At 37.3% G+C, this 17899-nt stretch overlaps 3 protein-coding genes across 5 annotated transcripts in view; 2 read left to right on the top strand and 1 right to left on the bottom strand.

Annotated features, from left to right (window-relative positions):
- Positions 1-24: 24 nt before the first annotated feature.
- Positions 25-12560, top strand: odf2a (outer dense fiber of sperm tails 2a). Of its 2 annotated transcripts, none has more exons than XM_084387137.1 (19): positions 25-514; positions 1578-1697; positions 1849-1953; positions 2101-2274; positions 4058-4245; positions 4330-4468; positions 4607-4738; positions 4856-4930; positions 5012-5083; positions 6463-6579; positions 6753-6938; positions 7578-7687; positions 7802-7937; positions 8083-8193; positions 9067-9330; positions 10482-10582; positions 10855-11017; positions 11119-11244; positions 11326-12560. In XM_084387137.1, exons 1-19 carry the CDS (start codon positions 512-514, stop codon positions 11497-11499), a joined length of 2496 nt encoding a protein of 831 aa, XP_084243263.1. In that variant the 5' UTR covers positions 25-511; the 3' UTR covers positions 11500-12560. The 2 variants fall into 2 exon arrangements, with proteins under 2 accessions (XP_084243263.1, XP_084243264.1); XM_084387138.1 differs by having other exon boundaries at positions 51-514; positions 4330-4441; positions 11326-12558.
- A 104-nt stretch (positions 12561-12664) lies between these two features.
- On the bottom strand, positions 12665-13499 carry LOC311277668 (THAP domain-containing protein 2; the record flags this gene model as incomplete). The annotated part of the gene is made up of 3 exons (XM_084388040.1): positions 12665-12976; positions 13186-13369; positions 13441-13499. 3 exons carry the CDS (start codon positions 13497-13499, stop codon positions 12665-12667), a joined length of 555 nt encoding a protein of 184 aa, XP_084244166.1.
- A 1315-nt stretch (positions 13500-14814) lies between these two features.
- The window catches only part of sptan1 (spectrin alpha, non-erythrocytic 1), a 32967-nt gene continuing 29882 nt past the window's right edge, over positions 14815-17899 (top strand). For both annotated transcript variants that reach the window (XM_084386757.1, XM_084386752.1), the window contains exon 1: positions 14815-14955. The gene's annotated coding sequence lies outside the window, so the exon portion shown is untranslated. The remainder of the gene's footprint in view (positions 14956-17899) is intronic.

Genomic DNA, 17899 nt, shown 5'->3' with positions numbered 1-17899 from the left:
AATTAATTCCCCTCTATTTTCAACGCTTTTATTTTGAAAGCCAACTCTTCACAGACATTAGGCTACTTCTCGTTTTCTCATTTTCCTGCAGTTGTGAGCTCTCCAGCGTCGGTTTATTAACGGACAGTGAAACCAAATAAGAGATAACGTTAGCTCTTTCAAGACATGTTTGTTGTCTGGTCGGCAAAGATTATAACGGGAATGATATTGCTATCCTTGTCATTCTACCATGACAACAACTGTAGCTTGGGCCTTTGTTAGGCTTGGTTTCTAGGGACACCGTTGCTATAGACAGCGTACTACCATAGTCGTTGAGCAAGGTCAGGCGATTTCCTCCAATCACGATCACGCACCGGCAACGAAACATTTTGAATCAGCCAATCTAATGAGAAACCGATTACCCACCGGAAAATGGTTTGGAGACTCTGGGATGATAAGAAAACTCAAGTAGTTCGCAACTATTTTTATGTACATTTTACCCATATCGTCGTTTGAATGTTTGTAATTTCGCATGGTAAGATGGTTTGCAAATAAATACGTTTCACTTCATGCTTTAAAGACTGTGTATTGTAGATATCTTCAAACTATACTTCTCTTGGTGTATGGACAGTTCTCCAGCTGCATTTGCAGCTTCTCTGTTTTATTCATGATTTCTACTTCCTTTCTGTTTCGCTGTCTTTGTTTATTATGTTGAGTGAAAGCTATCTTCTGCTTCCTAGCAGGTATATATTGCCTGTCAGCTTGTAACTCAGTGTTCTCGTTGGCGTTCATTCACTTCTGAATCCATTGATGGTGCTAACGTTATAAGCTTATGTACATAACTTACACTTGCATATCTTGAATTTGTTGTTACCTTTACATTAAGCCAGATGTCAGTCATGATTGTAAGAGTGTCTGTTGTGGTAGTCTCGGTTTACCTCTGATAGTCTTCAGTACTGAACTCTGAAACATGACCTGAAGATGTGTGACCAGTCAAATTATACTTTAGCCATGTGTTCCCAATCCATAAACAAAGACCTGATGAATATTTTATTTATATGTGTGTGTGTGTGTGTGTGTGTGTGTGTGTGTGTGTGTGTATATATATATATATATATATATAGATATATATATATATATAAAGAGTTCAGATGCAAAAGCCTCTGTGCCATCTGAAATTTTCTTCTAGAATGATATTTTTTTATCAAGCTCATATATTTAAGTTCAATGATTTCACTTAAATGGCAATGCAAATTACCTATTAATTGTCATTTAAGTGAAATTACTTAACTTAAATATACAAGCTTTATAAAAATGATCATTCTAGAAGGAAAATTTCAGATGGCACTTAGAGGCTTTTGCATCTGAACTCTTCATATATATATATATATATATATATATATATACACACACACACACACACATATGTTTTTATTTAATATTACATGCATTTTTAAGAGTGCAAATATTATGTGCAGCCTCTTTAATATATGATCAAATGGCATGTATATTAATAATTATAACAGTGCTTTTCATGCAAATGGATAGTTGACCTGATGTGCAGGATTGTATGTTGCCTTATTATCTTTTTTATGCAGAAAAAAGCAACGAGAACAAGCTCCTCCTCCCCACCTCTGCACGTGCATGTGAACGAGACCACACCTGTGCACGTGCATGTGAAGAAGAGCACCAAATGCAGCCCTACCAAGACAGCCCAGGTATAGCATCATCTTGTAGTCTGTGCATTGAAACCCATTCTTAAAATACCCTTGAATTTATAGTAACCTATTATAAAACCAAAAAGTTGTGCAGCTTCACTTTCATTTCATTTCAAAGTTCCATGAGACTTGTATGTCTTGTATGTTCCAGGTTAAGACAAAAAGTGTCTTGCATCCTACTGCTAAGGTAAAGACGAGGGTCCCGTGGATCCCACCTGGCAAGGCCTCAACAAGAGAGACCTCATATAAGTGGGAGGTCAGTCAAATATTACAGATACATTCCCATTTGTGCTTGTGCTCAATTCATTTACAATCTTTCACACTGCGGTGAGTGCAATTTTCTTTTACGGAAGAAAACCATTTTCTGTTATTTCAGATGTTTTAATGTTTATGTATGTTTTAGGGACAGACTCATCGTCTGGAGATAACGCCTCCACAGGAACCTGAACGCTCCCAGTCTCCTCTCCGAATAGAAGATCTCTCCAGTGATGAGGAAGAGGCACTCCATGGACGCATCAATCAGTACGAGAGGAAGATCGACAGCCTGATGACAGAGGTCAGCTCTTTGAAAAATGAGGTGAGAAAAGAGAGATTGGAGAAATGGATCATTTATCTGTCATTCTTTTCTTTTAGGGAGAAATATTTTACTTTATATACTGGAAAATATTCATCCATTTATAAACACACTATTACCTGTACTACTGTACAGTTTGGGGGTTGGTAAGATTTTTTTATGCTTTTGAAAGAAGTTTCTAATGCCAGCCGTGGCTGCATTTATTTGATCAGAAATACAGTAAATACGATACTATTGTGAAATATTATTACAATTTAGAATTACTGTTTTCTATTGTAATATATTTTTACATTTTATTCCTGTGATGCAAAGCTGAATTTTCAGCATCATTACTTCAGTCTTCAGTGTCACATGATCCTTCAGAAATCATTCTAATATGCTTTGGTGCTCAAGTCAAGATACATTTTCTGTTGTTATTCTGTTATTTTTGTGGAAACTGATACTAGATATTTTGGTTAATAGAAAGTTCAAAAGAAGTGAATTTATTTAAAATACAAATCTTTTGTAACATTATAAGTGTCTTTCACTTTTTTTTTATTAATTTAATGCGCCCTTGCTGAATAGAAGTATTCATTTCTTTAAAAAAAAATCTTGACTATGTATTGGTTGTGTGTGTATACGCACATGTACATAATTGATTAATACTAATAGTTAAAGGCAGGGTAGGTGATTTGTTCCAGAATTGTTTTTTTGTTATGCTGGTTGAAAATCTCTTCACATCTTGATAGCAATCACTAAGTTAAGTGGTCTAAATGTATTTATATGTAGGCTATTGTCTGTGGAAGGCATAGGACCATCAAATGTTCGTCCAATCATTATATTCGGTCCGAATGATACGATGTCCTACCTGCCTGTCAATTTATTGTATTTCTATACCTCCGCGCACCCTGCTTGCACAGACATCACACATCATAAGCACGTTTTATGTTATGCAGAGTTAGACCGACGTCAGTCACTGAGCACCGCAACCGAAACAGTTGAGACCAAAACAACCGAAACCTGAACCAAAACAATGAGCTTATGCTGCGTACACGTAGCCTGGAAATCCAGACCTAAATCTGAAAGATTAATCGTCTGGCATCGACTAATGAAAATCGGCCAGCTCGAGGGGCGGCACCAAGCATGCATTTGAAAATCTCACTGCACACAATTGGATAACACTACGACCAGTCACAACAATAAGCCCCATACGCTTAGCTACCAGCGGAGCTAACTGGTAGATTAGACTCTTACCGTGTCCGGTCTGCAAAACAGCAAAAACGCCCTTCTTCCAAAGGAACGATTCGAGCGGCGTCTTCTGTTCCTCTTTTAGATAAAAAGCCAAGTCTAACTCGTTCATTGTAGCGGCCAAAGCCGTTTCAAACAACTGGTGTTCATCCATAGCCATCTTGCAATGTTTACTTATGACTTCGACTTTACAGCACTGTCGTCATCTGTTTAGCTCGCCTCTGGCCCGCCTATATCAGATAACCCGATGTGATTGGTGCAGCTACAAGGGCATATTTAATGAGCATCAGTACTCGACGCCAGAGTAAACTCGCTGAGCAAATTCAACTTGTGCTCTCGCGAGATTTCCAAGGTAGCGTTCACGCCATAACTACTGTAATTTGGAAGAGATGGAAACCCGTGACGTTATACTCGGAGGTGTTTGTGACTTGAATTTATATGTTTCAATGGCAACACTATCAACGCCAAAATGAATGTGCAGCAGTCAGGTGGTACAGGTCAGTGCTCTTTAAGTTGTTTGTACACAAATAAAAGCAAATGGTGATGTTTGTGTTTGCAGGTTGAGCTTCGTAAGAAGGAGCAGCTGCTAGAGCGTCAGTCAGAGAGGTTGAGCGCATCACAGCGTGTCATTGCTGAGCAGGAGGAGGAGCTCGCAGAGGTCGCCCGGGAGCTGGAGGCCACAGAGCAGGAGAACTCCCGCCTACGGGAGTCCATGGGGAAGATGCTAGTGGAGAATGATTTTGGGAGGTATGATGAAAACATTGACGTTTAAACATTTTATTACATATAACTAAATTTCTAATATAATTTGAACCATTTCTTCTGGTCTAGACTAGAAAGGGACAGTATGCAGCTAGACAAAGATGTTCTACTCAGAAAGCTGCTGGAAGCAGAGATGGACAGCAGTGCAGCCGCCAAGCAGGTGTCGGCTCTCCGTGAAACGGTCAGCCATATGTCCAGGAGTGCGAGCGTGAGCAAAATACACCTTTCAGAACAGTTCTGGGTGGATTTTTCTCTACAGAACTTTGAAACCACTTTGAAACATGTTGTACGGTATCATGTACAATATCAGATATGCTTTAAAAATATTGTTTATATATTTGTACAGGAGAAAAAGATGTCAGGGTCAGACTCAACACTCTTGGCCCGACAGAAAGAACTCTTGCTTCAGAAACTGGAGACTTTTGAGATCACTAACAGAGCCCTCAGACATCTTCTGAGAGAACAACATAGTCGAGAGGTACTGCTTTGCCTCAAACCAATAAATTCAAAGTATATTATTATTAGACAATTGCATTTCACTGTACTAAAAACCGTAAAGATTAATAACCATTTTTTACCACTTGTTTTGTAACAGATGGACTCACTAAGACTCATGGAGCAGAAAGACGAGCTTCTGAAAAGACTTTCTGATGTGGAAGAAGACAATTCGGTTTGTGTTGCGTTTGCATAAAGTATGCTGCGCTATTTTTGATTTCTTAGTTTTAACGCTGAACTCATTTCTGTCTTCCAGCGTATTCTTGTAAAGCTTCAAGACAAAGAGAGAGATGTTGACCAGCTCACTTCATTGTTAGAGAGCGAAAAGGTAAACTATAGGGCTGCCCGATATATCGAAATTATCTAAATAACGCGATATGCATATCGCAACGGCTTGCGATAACTGCTTGAATTTAATACCCAAAAAGATAACAAAATGTCCAAGTTTTGGATCGCAGAGAGTAAACTGGACACATGACTGTTACATACATGTGACATGCTTAATGTCATTAAATGCAATATACGAAGTACTCATACGCACAGAAAGCCACCTGTCGGACAGCGCGTGTTCTCGAATTCTGTTCCTTTCCGCAGCTTATATGGCCAAATACACACAAAATTATGTCAAAATGCCCTTCTTGGTGAGTATTCACATAAACACAGTCAGTTATGTCTTAAGTGGACTAAATGGTTGAGAAAGAAAGCGCGCTTGTAACAAAATATTGGATCCGTGCAGCTCTTAAAGTGACAGCAGCCTAATAAACCTTCTTCCCTCTGTGTGCTTAATGTTAATCAAACTGCAAAAGACAAATTGGAATTCACTCACTGCTCTTGACTGAATAACTTCTGTAGCTTAAAAGGGGTCATATAATGTCATTTTTGTACAAGCTAATATGATTCTTTAGGGTCTAAATTAAAAGTTTGTAATATACTTTAATTAAAAATTCTCATTTGTATTGTAAGAAAACACTCATTTTACCTGGTCAAAAACAGCTCTGCTTTCAGCACGCCGTTTAAGTGCATGTGTCTTTAAATGATAATGAGCTTTGCTCACCCCGCCCCTCTGTTCTGTGCGTACACCGTAACACAATAACAACAATGACTATGATTGACAGCTCGCTCGCGAGAGAGGGCAGGTCTGTGTTGAAACGCTGCTGTCAATCAACAATCGTGGGAGGGGCGTCGATTTTGTGACGAACGGCTTGATTTGAAATGGGGGAAAACATATAAGAAGATTACAAAAAAAACACTGGATGGATTTTTATCATTTTATGATGGTTGTGTACAGGCACTGCCAACACACATTTCAGTACAATCAACTTGTAAAAGTGCGTGTACTATTATATGACCCCTTTAATAAGAATCAGTGTATTTAATTTAATTAAATATTTTTACATTTGATTATTCAATTTCTGTTATTAAATAAATCTAATGTAGGCCTACCCGAAATCCTAAAGCCCCTGGTTTACACTGATGTTAAAATGACACAGCTACAGTAAAACACTGCTGTTCAATTTCAGAAGTTATAGTGATGCTTTCTTCTCACAAAAAGAATGTGAAACATGTATGTTGGTTTTCAGTTTTTAAATATATTTAAATATATGTTTTTATTCAATGTCGTGCAGCCCTAGTAAACAATATTTTTTAGAATGTTTTAGACATGGGACTGTCATTTATTTGAGCCCTCATCATTTCCCATTGTAACAGGAGAGTGCAAAGACCACCAGTGAACTGTCCAAAGTCTTGGAGTCCACCCGAGCCCATCTGCAGGGTCAACTGCGCAATAAAGAGGGAGAGAATAACCGCCTTAATGTTCAGATCAGGGTAATGCATACAGCATCATTAGTATTCAAGCAACATCTACCACTATCTTATTTTATAGTGTTTATTCTACAAGACATGTCTAGACGATTTCAGATATTGTCTATATAATTCATTCAAATATTGTCTTCATATATAATAAAATGTAAATAATATGTAAAATCCATTTGGTTCAGAATCTAGAGCGATCCATCAGCCAGCAGCAGGGGGAGGTAGATCACCTGCAGAATCAGTTGCGAGACCTCAGGCAGCAAGCAGAGGCTGATAAAGAGTCACTGAAGAAAGCCACGCGGGCTCAGAAACAGCGGGCCCAGCGCAGTGAAGAAACTGTTGGACAGCTCAGCGCCCAGCTCTTGGAGATAGTGAGTGGAATGAGCTCAATGTGTATACTGCTTATAGGTTTTTTAAATTAAAGTTTGCTATGATAAGTGTTTCAGACTGTAGTATTCTGCTGTAAAAATTGCATCTGACATCACTTCTGGTTAATTTGTCATTCTGGAAATGGAAGGTTTACAATGTACACTACTGGTCAAAAGTTTGGGGTCAGTAAGATTTTTTGTTGTTGTTGCAAGTATGCATTAAATTAATCAAGATTGAAATATATAATGGTATAAAATATTTTATTTCAAATAAATGCGGTTCTTTTGAACTTTCTATTAATAAAAAAAAAAAATCCTGAAAAACGTGTATCATGGTTTCCACAAAAATATTAAGCAGCACAACTGTTTTCAACATTGACAATACCATTTTTCTGATTTCTGAAGGATCATGTGAAACTGGAGTAATGATGCTGAAAATTCAGCTTTGCCATCACAGGAATAAACTATATATTAAAATAGTTATAATATTTCTCAATTTTTGATCAAATAAATTTATCCTTGGTGGGCAAAAGAGACTTCTTTCAAAAAAATTATAAAATCTCACTGACTCCAAACTTTTGAATGCTAGTGTAGATTTTGTCTTATTTAATATAAAAATATAAAATATTGAATCTTTTAAAGGAAGCACAGTTGTCAGATGCCGTGTCAGCTGCAGAGAACTGGAGCAGTCGCCACGCAAAAGAGATGAAGGATAAAGGACAGCTAGAGATGGAGTTCGCATTGTTAAACAGGTCAGCAGGGATTTGTGTCCCTTGTATGATTATACAAATCCTAATTCTGAATAATTGTAAACAGATGTAAAAAGCCTCCCAGAAAGCCATGCAAACCATTCTTGTGTCTTTTAGCCGTATTACAGACCTGACGGAACAGTTGCACGGGCAGGAAGAGAAAGCCCGAACTGAGAGAGAAGGACTCTTAGATCGCCTTCATGAGCTCAATAACGAGAGCACTACTATACGCCTGGAGAACCAGAGCCTTAAGGTTTGTCCATTTGCAGCCATACTTTACAAATCTCCAATTTGTTCTTTTTTCAGTTGATTGCCATTTTACTCATAATCTCTCAGTTGTCCTCGTGCCTTTATGACAAATGAATACAGATGAAAGCTGAATTGCTGTGCTTGTGCAGGCCACTTCGTCTGCCTTGGAAGAGAAGTTGTCATTGTCCCAGTCTGAGGTCCAGCAGGTCAAAGTTTCCGTGAAACAGTATGAGAGCTTGGTGGACAGCTATAAAGCCCAGGTGTGATCCTCAGATTCTAACAAACCCATTGATTAAGATTACGAATTTCAGGTACTACATTACCAGTTAAAAGTTTGGAAAAAATAAGTTTTGTTTTATGGTTTAGAAAGAAATCTCTTAAGCTTACTAAGGCTGCATTTATTTGATTAAAAAAAATGCAGTAAAAACATTAATATTGTGAAATATTACAATTTAAAAGAACTGTTTTCTATTTTAATATATTTTAAAATGTAATTTATTCCTGTGATGGCAAAGCTGAATTTTCAGCATCATTACTCCAGTCTTCAGTGTCACATGATCCTTCAGAAATCATTCTTATATGCTTGTTTGCTCAGAAAACATTTCTTATTATTATTTAATGTTGAATAAACGTTTAATGCTTAATTTTGTGGAAACCATGGTAAACTTTCATTCAAAAAGTTTGAGATAAGAGTTAAAAAAGGAAAAGAAAGAAATTAATACTTTTATTGAACAAGGACGCATTAAATTGATCAGAAGTGACAGTAGATTTCTATTTCAAATAAATGCTTTTCTTTTGAACTTTCTAATCATCATTTTGGTTTCCACAAAAATATTAAATTATAATAATAATGTAACACCAAATTATCATATTAGAACGATTTCTGAAGGATCATGTGACCCTTATGATTGGAGTAATGCAACTGAAAATTCAGCTTTGTCATCACAAGAATAAAGTACATTTTCAAACATTAAAATTGAAAATCTTTCTATTAAATTGTAAATATCTTCAGATAAATCAGTTGTTTAATTCTTACCAGTCTGTGTATGTGTACGGTTTTTATGTTTTTTTGTTTGTTTTTTAGTGTGTGTGTGTTCATCTATAAACTCTGCTCTGTTTCTTTGAATTGATAGGTTCAGAAGACCCGTGCCGAAGCAGACGAGTACTCTGCACGCCTGCAGGTGGCTGAAAGTGAAGCTCAGACTGTAAGAGACGAGCTAGACCAGGAGATCCAGCAGGTCAGGAAGCAGCTTCACGGTCGTCTGGCGGATCTGGAGCCACTTCCTGAAGCTCTGAGACATGCCGAACTCCAGCTGCAGGAAGCTCACGAGAAAGAACGCTTGCAAGAGAGAAGAAACGCAGAGCTCAGCACCTCCCTCGCAGAGCTACGCATCAAGGTGCGTTGTTCGGCTGAAGTCCTAGAAACTAGTTTGCATTAAATATTAAGAATAAAATTATTCAGAAAAAAACACTGGAAGAACATTGTTGGTGGTGCAACAAAAACGTCTTAATAAAAAAAAGCTACAAAAGTTTGAAAAGTATCGACAACACTACTATGAGACATAATGTGTAAAGTAACTCATTACTTTTAATTTACACATTAATATTTGAGGTTTTTTTAATTATTAATCCATTTTACTTTTCAGTCAACTACTGAATTAAATTAATATTCTCTCTCTTTGCCATGACGTTGTCAGTTAGACATGCACACTCATGCGTGCCTGGGAACAGAAGTACAAAAGTAACAACACATAACTTTCAATAAAAAGAATTGTACAGTAGATAATATAAACAGTAATCTTTTAAAAAGAGATCTTTTGTCTGGCGTGCATACCTCTAAAGGACAGGAAATATACTAAGTGGTCAGAATATAATCATATTTTAAATGTGTTTTTTTTAAAAAGGCTATGTTATTAAATGCATTACTGCGTTAAACACTGGCAACTGAGTGAGCCTCAGCAAGGTGAGAAAAAGTAGCGCAAAAGTAACAATACATTATATTGTATAAAAAGTAACTAGCAATTAGTTAGTTTTTAGGGAGTAACGCAATATTGTCACGCATGACTTTTAAAAGTAGCTTTCCTCAACACTGCATCATGTGACTGCTTACATTTACCATATCAATGGCTATTCAGAATTCAGCAACTTGGCAGGGCTGTTATTTCTTATTTCATATGCAAATAGGTTAGTCATTCCTCACCGACGCTGTAAAATTTACATACATAAGTACTAAGTACAGTAGCAGGAAGAGCCCATTTGATTCTAAAGGGTCAGTGAAAAGGAAAAGGGTGGGAAATGATTGTGTATAGCTAAATTATGAAGTTTCTGTTGGTAGAAACCTTGACTAGCATAAGTGGGGCAAAATGTGTTCCTTCGAGAGGGTAGAATATGGTCAGGTTTTTTTTAAGGTTTAATTTTGGTGTTATTTTTTCAATTTAAGTAATAGCAGAAACAATCCGTAAAAGAATTGTATTTTAGTGACCTTCATTAGTACATAAATTATGTTTTTATTGATAGAATGTTATGTTTTCTGGTTGATTGTGTGTAGGCGGAGCAACAGGGAAGTCTGGCAGAGATGTTGAGACACAAGAACATGTTGTTACTGGAGGAAAACAAGCAGCTTCAACACAAAGCAGAGGGCCTTGAACGGTCTGTCGCTTCGTCCTTTTATCCCTCGTTAAATGTCTGTCATTTATTTTAAAGTATTTTAATCTCTTCAAGGTATAGTTCTGTCAACATTTACTCATGTTGTTCAAAAACTATGACTTTCTTTAGTTCCAATGTTTGGTTCCCAACATTCTTAAAAAGTCTTCTTTTATGCTCCAAAGTAAAAAGTTTGGATTTGAACGACATGAGGGTGAGGATATGATGACACAATTTTCTATTTTCCTTTAACATGCTCTATCCCATGTTGTCAACAGGAAGCTAGAGGAGTCTAACTCACAAAATCGAGACCTCATCCAGGTGATTTCAAAACGTGAAGAGACTATTCACAGCAACCAGGTGCGTCTGGAAGAAAAGTCTCGGGAGTGCAGTATTCTGACTCGACAGCTGGAGGAGGCCCTGGACGATGCTCGTCGGCAGGTCTGGCCCTCAACTGCCATGAACTCATGGATTCAATCATCTCTGTTTTCATCTTGCAAAGCTTTTGTTTGTTTCATTGAGTATTCCCTGTTGATTGTCAGGTTACCCAAACCAGGGAGCGAGCAGTCTCTAAAGAGCGTGTTACTCAGTCCAAAATCGTCGACCTAGAGACTCATCTGAGCCGAATAAAAACTGAGCTGAACCAGTTACAACGAGCCAAAGAGGAGGTCAGTGAAATTTCCCCATTTGTGAATTTCTTTGAAATATTTTTGTCAAATTCGTCAAAACATCCATGAACTTCCTTACAGGCTGAACGGAGATACCAGAGCCGTTTACAAGACGTCAAGGACAGACTGGAGCAGTCCGACAGCACAAACCGTAGCCTCCAGAACTATGTCCAGTTCCTAAAATCTTCTTACGTCAATGTGTTTGGAGATCCTGCTCTCACTGGGTCCTCGTTCCGCACGCCTTCACCAATCTGAAAACTCTTTCAGAAATCTTTTTAAGACATGTATTAGTCTACTTTTCACAACCGATGACCTCTTGACTTTGCTGTGGTTTGTACTTTACTCGTAAAAGGCTTATTTATTGGACATGGTCATTCTGGTGAGTACTAAGACTCTTTAGTATTACATATCCATCCTAGAATGAGAACAGTGGTCTTATAGACAAATTCTTATCTTGTCTCATTTTGCCCTGTCTCAAGGTGGTCATTATGCGATAAACAGACCTCAAGCTATTATTATCTTCATGCATAACTCTTCTTCCTTAATTTACACGGCAATAAGGAAGGCTTTACTGCATTTACAGTAATATTTACAGTAATATTTACGATTTAGTCTCCTTTGATCTTTTTTACTTTTATCTGGTTATAATACATACTATTTGCTTTTTAGTTGTAGAATCTGATTTGACCCTCTGTATTATCTAATTGCTTTCAGCTTAAATAATATCAGTATCTACAGTATGATGATGGTTGTGAGAGGCACAGTAAGAGTCTTAATCATAATCTCTTATATCCATAAAATCCCATTTAAAACGTCATGATCACCTGCTCATATCTGAATTTGCTTAGTACTTGAATTGGTTTTAAGAGACAAAATGACAACAAACTCAGGATTTATCATTTTATTTTTTTAGCCAAAGTTTTTGTTTACTATAGCAGGTTCATTATGTGAATCGTTCTATATAATAACAATGTAGAAAGCATCTTTCAGGTCAAGATGTATGTTAAATTGTTGTCTTCCTTAGGCTGAGAGCATAGAATTCCAGTAATAAAATGTTTATTGGTGCTATACATTTTTACATTACTGTAATGATCCATCTTTTTGTTGTTTAAAGTCATACTTGCACTTTTGTGTATTTTTGTTTTATTTATCTGATGTACCATCGTGTAAGAATAACCAAACCATAATGCTTCAATGTTTGTGCTTGTATGAAATGCAATGGTATGTATTTTTTAAATTGGTAAAAATATTTATATACATATCAAGTGTATTACACTGTACTGATGTATATAAAGTCTTGTGCTTTATTAACCCACTTTGTGTGATTGAAGAAAACTTGATTCAATTGCAATTGCAACCAAATCAAAATATAATGCTTTGTTTCTCCATGTAATCCTCAATGTCCAAATATATTTCAGTCCTAATTATTAGTTTTAGGTGTAGAAGTTTTTCTTGTTGCAGGTATTATTGACCCCCTTTGTTTCATTGCTCTGATTGCACTCTGCAAAACTATTGCTCTCTTCTGCCATTGCGTTGCTTTCCGTGACTCCTCCACTAGATTATTTTTGTACTCTTTTATCTGAAGCTGAGCAGCAGCTAATTTCAGCTGGTAATTTCTTTCTGTGGCCTGAAGACGTTTATAACAGTCACAGCAGGGTGATCTGGATGAGTCGGTTGACTCGGATGCTCCTTGGCGGGGAAGGATATTTTCAGTGTCCTTTAGAATCTGATTCTGAAACACAAAGAGTGAATTTATAAAATAGAATGTTTACATTATTGTTTGTTAAACCAGAACCTTCTACGGTTCTTCGTGGATAAAATATTACACATAGGGAAGGCAGGGACTAGTTGTCATAATATTTCAGTGTCAATTAAATACATACATTACTCAGTTAGGCCTATACCAAAGTCTGTCCTCCATAGATAAATAGATAGACTTACCGTGGATTGTGTAAAGTTAAATATAGTCGGAATCGCGTCTGAGTGTAAACGCGCAGATCCAGATTCAAAACAATCCGGAGTGAAATGAGCGGAGCACAGAGAAGAGGATTCGGATGGAGTCCCTTCAGCATCCCTCCTCATATTGACTAGCCAATGGCGGCGATGCTCTTCTTGTAATGGGAATCTGAGAGAAACAGGATCATCAGTAACAGAAAGGTGTTGTTTTACCATCAGACAAACTGATCACATGCTTACTTGTAGAATGAGATACCGTCGATATCCGGGCCGTATCCGCAGAAATCACACGATGGCATCTCCTCAACTCTGCTTACAGACGTTAACCGAAGTGCTGAGGCCAGAGAGACTTGAAGGCCTGCTGAGGAATCTTGTGCTTTATACACTGGGAGGCAATTGATGGTTCTCATTCATGTAAGAGGTGGTAATGGCCGATCTAGATCTACACAATAAAACCGTGAATAGAGACATTTGTGTTTTATTTACATAATGGTTGCAGGATTGGGCTTTTGTTTGCAGCAGCATTTAGGCACCACAAACCAATAATTTGCCCAAATTGATTTAAACTTGTGTCTTTAATGATTCCATTTATTTTTAACAAATTGTTCAAATGTTACATTGTTTTCTCAAGGAAGATGTTGCAACTATTTTGCTTCTCCTTGCTACATTCTCTGTACCCCTCCCCCTCCTAGTTTCACACACATTCATGACATGGACCTTTTAGAAACAAAACAGCATAAGTCTCCAAAACAATAGACAAAATTGGGCCATCAAAGACAACCACTTTGAACAATTTAATTCGATTTGCAATTTAAGGTTGCAAAAGATGTGTGAATACAGGCCTTAAAAAAGAAAAGAAAAGAGGACTGAATTTAATTTCAAACATGTAGGCTATTTGAACTATTGTGGGTCATTACAATTTCTCTTTACAAGCCAAAGCTCTTCTTGCTTCTACAGACCTTCTTTATGATATTTCTGGCTCTTTTGAATTCTGTGTTCTCTGTTTCCCTCCTTGGGAGATAATTATATTTGCAAAATTTTCTCCTTTAATTTATACTCCCTTCCAGAAGGTTCTACTTGAACATTGTGCTTTGTCAGACTCAGGAAAGAAAGTGATGTAATCTGTCCTCACTTCTGACTACATAGCTGTTTTGCCTCAGAAACTGTTCCAGTGTATCTCAGATTTTTTTTTTTTATTATTATTATCATCCTCGTTTTAGCCTATATAGGCATTTCTCAACAATTTCATCTGGATGTGCCAAGACACCGTGTTACAGCAGAAACCCTAGATACCAAATTTATAATGGCAGCATTTTTTCCGGACCAGGAGAACTGCAGTGCCAGGAATTAAAAAAGGATGCAGAATCAATTAAATTAATTAGGTACAGTCAGGAAATTCACCAAATGATAGCTATTGATCAAACATGCTAAATTGACTTTCAGTAGCAAATTGCAAAAAACAAATGAGCCAACATTTATATCTGTTATATGTCTGTGACTATAAATAAACGTATTTTGTTTAATGTAGAACACAGAGCTTTTAAATCTAATTTGAGTGGGAGGGGAGCACTATAGGGCGCACTAGACCGCTTCGGCATTTTCCGTCAGCGTTCGGCTGGTTGCTGCAGTGCATGATGTCACTGTCTCGCGCAGCTCGTTTCATTCGATAGCTCGGGCTACGCTGCTATTTCATTCGCTCAGGTCGCCAGCCGTTGCCACCCAGCCTCAGAAAAATAGAGCAAAACCTCCAGCAAGGTAGGCTATTACACAACATTTCATTTGTACAGTTGTGCATTTTTACAAACAAAACACAAATACAGGACGTTGTATTGCAAACTAAAACAATCGGTTTGGTTTATTTCGCGTTTGCTATGCTGAGGGCCGTGCTGGGCGTTTTAGCCACCATTTCCATCTGTTTAATGTTATCTAGAACAGCACATTTCTTTCATTGTGTTATAAATATACTGTTATTACATTGTTGTGCGAACATCACGCGTTAATGTTTTCTCAGACGAGCTTTCATCGCCCTGCCCAATGGAGTCGTTAGCTGCAGAGCTAACCCATATACAATACACGGCTAGATTATAAATTAAACATTACACGCGGATACAGTACAATGCGCAACAAGATTCATTTAAATCTATAGGACTACAGAGACGTATTTACTACTTATTTAATTATATTAATTGGGTTTATATGGAAGGCATTTGCACATGCAAATAAACCAGCAACCTCCTCCAATTCCAAATGCTCTTCCAAAGAAAGACATTTATTTCAACAACGTATCTTGTTCTACCGATACAGAACACGCAATTTGTGTAAAATGTACATTTATAGACATATATATATATATATACATTCAGGATCCGCCCAGCGCCTTTTTCTCTCTGTCATTGGATTATTGCTCTGATATGAGGCCTGGGCTTTGGCTCTGCTGCTTTTATTGGTCTTCTTACCATTTATTATTAACACAGTTGCATATTTAACTTAACCATAGCTGTGTGTTTTTAAGTGGATGATGGTTACTTTGAAATGAATGTTGGAAAACCGTCAATGTTTAAATTATTATTAATAAACTAAGTATGCTACATATATTCTGTGAAGTAAAGTCATAATTATTTTAAAATTGCACATATCAGGCTTAATCGTGCGAATGGATATGAGCAGGCAAAGTATAGTCTTGCGTAGTCTTTGTTATATTGTCAGTATATTAGATTCTCCACTTCATTGTCTTCTGGCTTATGTTAACTCTTTTTCTTTTGGAAAAAATGATTACAGCCTCTGAACATGCCTACAAGGTTTTTAACGATTTGTACCATTGCCTTTTTTGAGCCCATAGACTTTTATGGTAAAGCAGTGAGTGACTTAATATGCATGCCAACTGCTGACATGCCAACAGCCCTGCTGAGCTTATGAAAAAGCCCCTGAAGCCAAAAAGATGAATGTTTTTTTGTATTCAGACATTAGCATGCATTGCTTTTAAGCTGTTCAATATTCACAGTTTCACACTGGGCCCCTTATTCATTGTAATATGTAGAGACTAGAGATAGACCAAAAATTGGTTTGATCAGTATTGAAATTTTACTGATATTTGGGCATTAGTTGTTTTGGTGTAATGATTAATTATTTTGCTAAAAAACAGTAGGCTAGTTAAAATTTTGTTCCGAATATCTTTTATCAGACACATAACTAATCTATATCAGTCTTAAAAAGCTATATCGGTCAATCTCCAATAATGACTTTCCAAGTCAGATTTTTAGTTGCTTTTAATCAGCACTTCAGGCCTGGTTTCTGTTTTCAGATCTGATGCCTTAGTGAAATTACGCATTATGAAATAACCTTGCACTGCCCGTCAGCGTCTGGAATTTAGCACTTTTGTCGGTCTCTGTCTAGTGTTCACTCCCCATCCTGTTTCCTCCGAGCCTGATGGCATGCATGCTGAAATTGTTGGGAATCTTTCAAAGGGTGTGGTCTCCTGTCTCATAACGTAACGTAACTCATAACACGCAGGGTCTTCGTAAGGGTGGGGGTGTCCTCTGGGACGTGTTGCCATAGCAAGTGCAGCTGCGTAACTATTTTGGTTGACCCCTCCCAAGTGTCAGGGTCCCTTACTTTGTCTGTGCTGCTTATTGAAAATAAATGAGGCATATAGTTGTTTGACACCACGATATTATAGAAATCTTGGTTTAAGATGTTAAACCAATCCTGATGATGATGATTTTTTTTATTTTCTTATGACTATTAGAGACAGTTTGTGCAGGTCATTAGGGTGCCACTGGAACAATACTTTATTAAATTCATAGCAGCTCTGTGTTCATAATGATGCAGATTAATAATCGGTGACCAGTCACTGACTATGTTTACATCATACACACTCACATTTAGCCAATATTTAGATTAAACTTTAAACTCATGTAAACAAAATATTTCGACTGATCGAATGGAATTGATGTGATTGCCATAATCGTAGTAAAACGTTTCTTATTTTATTTAGGCATGCAAACACTTTAATCACATTTATTCCACTCTGACCATAGTGCGCATGTGCAGTTTCGGGGTGCCGAAGAAACTGAATTCACGTTGAAAACGTTGCACGACACCAATAAAATGTAGTATTGATGAGCAAAAACATTGAAATGGAGACATTTTTAGGAGCGTCACCAAACCGGATACCAAAAGAGCCGGCGAACAAATCGGTGTGTATAATCAGAATAATGAAAATTGCATGTAAATGGGAGTGAAAAGGTAAGTCAAAGCTTGTGTATACATCTTCCTCGATTAAGTCCGTACTCTGGTTTTTGGAAATAATCACGTTATTGGTGCACATTTAAACATGGACGGTGTCTTGTAAGGTTGTACATGATAGAAAACAGACCAAAGCCTGTGTGTTGTGCTGTTGTTCTGGTTTCAGGTTGCATCCTGGTGGTGTAACACAAACCTGAAGTGGTCTACGTTGTCACTTTGATATGTATCAGATGGTCTCTTTCTTGCGGTCTGTGTTGTGTTATTGTGTTGCATGAGCTGCTATACTCTACTTTGGCTCACATAAGCAGTGAATTTTGAATATATTAAATGGTTCATGTGCATTTGTCCCGGTTCTATTTTTATCAACCAGTCTCAATGTCTTAATCAATAATAATGTTTTGCATTACGCCTTGTAGCCATCCCCAAGACACCTGTTACCATGTCCACGTTTCTT

The sequence above is a fragment of the Rutilus rutilus genome (assembly GCF_951802725.1).
Source record: "Rutilus rutilus genome assembly, chromosome: 18".
Lineage (NCBI taxonomy): Eukaryota > Metazoa > Chordata > Actinopteri > Cypriniformes > Leuciscidae > Rutilus > Rutilus rutilus.
This window is presented reverse-complemented; position numbering and strand designations above follow the sequence as displayed.